At 35.8% G+C, this 6040-nt stretch overlaps 1 protein-coding gene across 1 annotated transcript; it reads right to left on the bottom strand.

Annotated features, from left to right (window-relative positions):
* Window positions 1-701: 701 nt before the first annotated feature.
* LOC147559062 (uncharacterized) lies at window positions 702-4196 on the bottom strand. Its single transcript, XM_086657724.1, has one exon. It carries the CDS (start codon window positions 4077-4079, stop codon window positions 1911-1913), a length of 2169 nt encoding a protein of 722 aa, XP_086513850.1. The 5' UTR covers window positions 4080-4196; the 3' UTR covers window positions 702-1910.
* Between the last annotated feature and the right edge of the window lie 1844 nt (window positions 4197-6040).

Raw genomic sequence — 6040 nt, 5'->3', positions numbered from 1 at the left:
AGCCCTCCATACACCACATCCATATTTGTTTTTGTGTCTATTTAGAGTCCACTCTTTGAAGTTTATACCATATTTTTCCGAGATTATAGTTACCCACAACTTCCCTTCGTCGTTCTCGAATCTCCATAGCCATTTGGATAGAAGGGCCTGTATCATAATTTTACGATTCTTAACTCCCCGACCCCCTGCATGATCTCATGACAGATGATACTCCAAGCCACCCAGTGCATCCTTTTAGAGTCAGGATCGTTATTCCAAAAGACATCACAAAGCTTCTTTCCCATCGCTTTCAAAGATTCAAAGAGATATTCATTTAACATTAATATACGAATTTGAAAATCTAGCAAGAAGAAAACATCAGCTGCTAAATTTGCTGAATAGAGTTCAAACTTGTGAGATACATTAACTAACTCCATATTAAACTACAAAAATCAATTAAAATTCAAAAGCATTGCATTTAACTTGAGGATAAAAAGAGAGGAACTCTAACCTGTGTGGATATGATGAGTATCAGCTGTTTACAAATCGCTTGCGTTTTCCTGTTAATATTCCTTAGCTGCAAAACTTCATACACTTCAAAATAAGGGATTAAATTTCGAAATATTTCGACCAAAATGACCGAAATATTTCCATTTTTATACCAACAGAAATATTGACCAAAGCAAAAAAAAATATAAGTACCTGCTCTTAACAATGTCTCGTTGGGGAATTGAATTTCAAAATATTTCATTAGAAATGAACTAAATATTTTCATTTACATGCTCACGAAAATATTCACCGTAACCGAAATTTAATTCTTTGCTTCAAATTGTAAATTTTTACAGAAAATGGTAACATATATGACATAAGCACATCGCTTAATTGTATCGCCTCTACTGCTTTTGTGTATTATAACCAAATAATAATCTCAACTTCAATTATATAGGAAAAAACAGAGACTTTTATATAAACACACGAGACTAGACGATAAGTTTTGTTTCAAAGCAATACAGTGGACCTGACTCAAAATCCTTCCTGGATCTTCCTTGACCTGTCCCCTTTTGGGGAAGCAAACAATTTTAGATCTTTTAGCTGCTGCACAGAGAGAAAATTTACTAACAAGGTAATAGCGGCATTGTTGGAGGACAGTTTTAGTCCAACCATTTTCTGAAGTAGTTGCACACTTGCAGTGCCTCATCATCCTCGCTTTCGAGATAAACATGAATGATGGTATCATAAGTGGCATAATTTGGTAAGCAACCTTCCCATTTTGGCGATCAATTCGCAAGCCTCACACAACGTCTCCTTCTTGTAATGGACATTGATCATTGTGTTATATGTCATAACGTCGGGCATAATCCTTTGTTGGAGATTTCATGGAATAGCTTCTTCGCATTTTCATATTTTCAAGCCTTGACCAACCCCAGTTATAAGTGTATTATAAATTTCAATAATAACTTTACAGGCACTTCCCTCCATTAACTGAAATACTTCTATTGCCATGTCAATAAGCAACTCTTGTGCAAAGCCGAATTTTCCAGCCTAGATCTGGAGATAACTTTAGTGGGTTTCAATATTCGGTCTACCATTGGATAACATAATATCATTGTTCCCTATAGTTCACACGTTAAACACCATCTGTTAATCATCTCATGTATCTGCATCAGGTTTTTCCAAATTTAGAGGTTATATTCAAATAACTCCATCAATTCTTAGAGTAGTCGACAATTTTAGGTTTTTGAGCTGCTCCACAGAAAGCAAATTTACTAACAAAGAAATAACGGCATCGCTAGGAGGAAATTCCCTTTCAAGGATTATCTGAAGCAGTTGCATTGACTCCTCAACCTTATTGTTTTGAAGAACTCCATGAATAATGGTATTATAAGTGATATGATTGGGTAAGCCTTGACCGTTCTGGCAATGGTCGTTGATCATTGTGTTATAAGTTCTATGTCAGGCACTAGTCCTATACTTGAGATTTTATGACATAATCTCTCTGCATTCTTATATTTTCTCGCCTTGACAAACCCGTCAATTAGCGTATTGTAAATTTCGATACTAACTCTAAAGCCACTACTCTCCTGCTGAAATATTTCTACTGCCGCGTCAATACCTCGATTCTTACAAAGGCCGTTAAAAAATGAGCCAATTGTAACTAGATCTAGAGTTAGCCCGCATGTTTGCATCTCAATGAACAACTTTTCTGCAGTTCCAAATCTTTCACCCTTACCATGTCCAGCTATTAGTATAGTGTATGTGTATTCATTGGGTTTACATCCCTTTTGTTTCATTTTCTCAAAAAGTTGCATAGCTTCATCGAGCATGCAACTTTTACAATAAATATCTATCAAAGTACTGTAGGTGACCTCATCGGGTTCTAATCCTGTATCAACCATTGAATCAAACCATTTCACTGCCTCCCCCCGCTCACGTGTCAAACAGAACCCATTAATCATCGTGCTATATGTAACTAAATCAGGTTCTACTCCTAATTCAGCCATTAATTGAAATAACTCACAAGCATCTTTCATCATCCCCTCTTTGCAGATGGAATCTAGTAAGATATTGAACGTCGCTATGTTGGGTGAAATCCCATTTTCCACCATGTGAACAAAATATTGTCTTGTTTTCTCCCATTGTCCACATTGGCAGAATCCGTGGATTAGAGAATTATAAGCGACCGCGTCAGTCATAACTCCTTGACTATGCATCTGGTCAAAGAGGCTAACTGCTTCACTTAACTGTCCACGTTGGCAAAGACCACGGATCAGAGAACTATAAGTCACCGCATTCGCTATAATTCCTCGACTAGACATTTTCTCGAAGAGTTTCATTGCTTCACTTAACTGTCCACGTTGGCAATGACCATGGATCAGAGAACTATAAGTCACCACATTCGTTATAATTCCTCGACTGGACATTTCTTCGAAGAGACTAACTGCTTCACTTAACTGTCCACGTCGGCAAAGACCATGGATTAGTGAATTATAAGTCACCACATCAGCTGTAATTCCTCGACTTGACATTTTTTCGAAGAGTTTAACTGCTTCACCTAACTGTCCACATTGGCAAAGACCATGGATTAGTGAATTGTAAGTCACCACATCAGCTGTAATTCCTCGACTTGACATTTTTCCAAAGAGTTTAACTGCTTCACTTAACTGTCCATCTTGGAGAAAACCATGGAGTAGTGAATTAAAAATTAACAAATTCGTCGTAATTCCTTGACTACACATTTCTTCGAAGAGTTTAACTGCTTTACTTAACTGTCCACATTGACGAAGACCATGGATTAGACAACTATAAGTCACCTCATCCGCCATAATTCCTCGATTAGACATTTTTTCGAAGAGATTAACAGCTTCAGTTAACTGTCCGGATTGGCAAAGACCATGGATTAGTGAACTATAAGTCACCACATCCGCTTTAATTCCTCGACTAGACATCTCGTCAAAAAGTTTAACTGCCTCATTGAATTGGCTTAATTTGCAAAGAGCATCTATTATCATATTGTATATAACAACATTAGGAGATAAATTCCATGTTTTTACCATCTTGGTTAGGAACTCAATAGCAAAACCCACTTCACCAACTCTACATAGACCAGTTATAAGAGTTCCACACGTAACAATATCGGGTTGAATCCCAGAGTCAGTCATTTTATCCAACGCTTCAAGGGCAGCACTAATGTTTTTCTGCAGACACAGACCTTTAATAAGTGTATTGTAAGTAATCAAATCAGGCTCATAACCACTCTTTAAACATTTTCCCATAACACAGAAAGCATAGTTTAAGTGGCCTAATTGACAGAAAGAGTTAATCAAAATATTAAATGTGGAGATATCAATTTGGATTCCAACCAAAATCATCTTATTATAGAGAGTAAACACATCTGAGTAGGATCCAGTTTTGGCAACTGAACTCAATAATTGATTAAAGGTATAGGTAGTTGGAATTGGAATTGGTTTAGTGGAAACCAATTTATCAAGATACTTAAAATTCTCAGACTTAATTGAAGAATGATAATAACTTGTGAGAATGGAAGTGAGAGAATGATTGAGGGGAGAAACCACAGCTAGTCTCTTGAAGAGGGCTTCCATTTTCTACTCCCCTTCTAATAGTTTCGAGCAGGATGGCTAAACCACGCCTCTGCAAATCAAGGAATTTTTCAAATAATCCACAAAAACAAAAAAGAGTACGAATTTGGGGATAACTGAAATTGTAGATGAAAAAAATAATAAGATTTTGAAATAAAAAAGAGCCTGATAAATCTAAGAGAGGGGTTGGGCAAAAGGCCCAAAATCAGCCCAACAATATGTATCAGGCCCACTGCAGATAAAGAATGAGGGGCAGGTCCAAAAAAGTCAGGCTAGGGGTGGAATTTCCGAAACACCCTTCTTCTTTTTGAAATTTACGAAACGACCATCGAAAAATTCCCGGGAAACTCGAAAATTTCTGACAAGTAATCTGACACGCCTCCCATCAGACTGTGTACTTTCCATAAATTCACAAAATTGCCATCGAAAAATTCCCGGGAAATTCGAATTTTTTTGGAAAATAGTCTGACGCACCTGACATTAAACCTTGTACTTTCCATGAATTTACAGAATTGCCATTACAAAATTTACCAACTTGCCATTTTCGTTCTTTTTTCCAGATTTATTTCTTATTTCTTTTTTATTTTCTCCCACACATATTTCTCTCTCCAATCTCAACAAATTTCGTTCTTTTTTTCCAGATTTATTTCTGATCTCTTTCCAATCTCAACAAATTTCTTCATTTTTGGTAGTATTTCATTGATTTGTATAAAGAAATTTTCTTGTGTACCGGGAACTATTTAGTGTACTGGTCATTTTTTAGATATGTACTACACATTTTTGTACTGGGAATTTTCTTGTGTACCGGGAATTGTTCTGTGTACAAGCCATTTGGTTATGTACTAGAAATTTTTGTAGTGGGAATTTTCTTGTGTACCGGGAATTGTTCTGTGTACTCGTCATTTGGTTATGCACTAGACATTTTTGTACTGGGGAATTTTCTTGTGCACCGGGAATTGTTCTATGTACTGGTCATTTGGTTTAGTACTGGACACTTTTGAACTGGGAATTTTCTCCTGTACCGGAAATGGTTCTGTGCACTGGACATTTGGTTATGTACTTTGATGTTTTTAGAGATGAAGAAGATAAAATGTGAAACAAATAAGAGTGATGAAGAAGAAAAATAAGAACATAAAACTTTTAGAGAGAGAGACAGAAAACTTTGATGTTTATAGAGATTGAAAGAGATGAAGAAGATAAAATGTGAAACAAAATAAGAATGATGAACACCCAAAAATGAGAACATAAAACTTTTAGAGAGAGTAAGAACAGAAAATTGATGTTTTTAGAGATTGAAAGAGATGAAGAAAATAAAATGTGAAACAAAAAAGAATGATGGACATCCAAAAATAAGAAAATAAAACTTTTAGAGAGAGAAAGAAAAGAAAATTTATGTTTTTAGAGATTGAAAGAGATGAAGAAGATAAAATGTGAAAAACAAAATAAGAATGATGAAAAGAAGATTTTTGGATGTATAAATAAGAAGAAAGAAGGAGTTGAAACAAAATATAATGGGAGGGATCCAAAAAAATTGGCTGAAATTTCGTCAAAAAATGGCGCCATTTTTGAATTTTCAGAAAATCTGAATGTTTCTCTGACATGACGTCATGTACGGGGAATTAATTGATTCGCTGTCGTCCGTCAGATTGTCAGAAAACACAGAAATTTCCCGTGGAGGGGTAAAAGAGGGATAAATAAAATAAAAACCAGGAAACTGTGAGCTGTCCTGACAATTTGGACTGGGTTCTAATTTTTTTTTTTGGGCTGGGGGTAATGCTTATTTACCCTCCATTTTTTGGGCCTCTCCCTCAAAAATCCTAAATCTAATTGGAGATGGAAATTTACCAAGAATGGACGAATTCTTACTAAATATTGTAAATTTAATTCATTTAGGTGGCCAATACGCGGACAACCGTTTTTCTTATATGGACAACTATCTTATGTGGACGACGCAAAAAAATTAA

This window comes from Eschscholzia californica, unplaced genomic scaffold (genome assembly GCF_041429995.1).
Source record: "Eschscholzia californica isolate CP2 unplaced genomic scaffold, dmEscCali1.0.p SCAF_2, whole genome shotgun sequence".
Taxonomy (NCBI): domain Eukaryota; kingdom Viridiplantae; phylum Streptophyta; class Magnoliopsida; order Ranunculales; family Papaveraceae; genus Eschscholzia; species Eschscholzia californica.
This window is presented reverse-complemented; position numbering and strand designations above follow the sequence as displayed.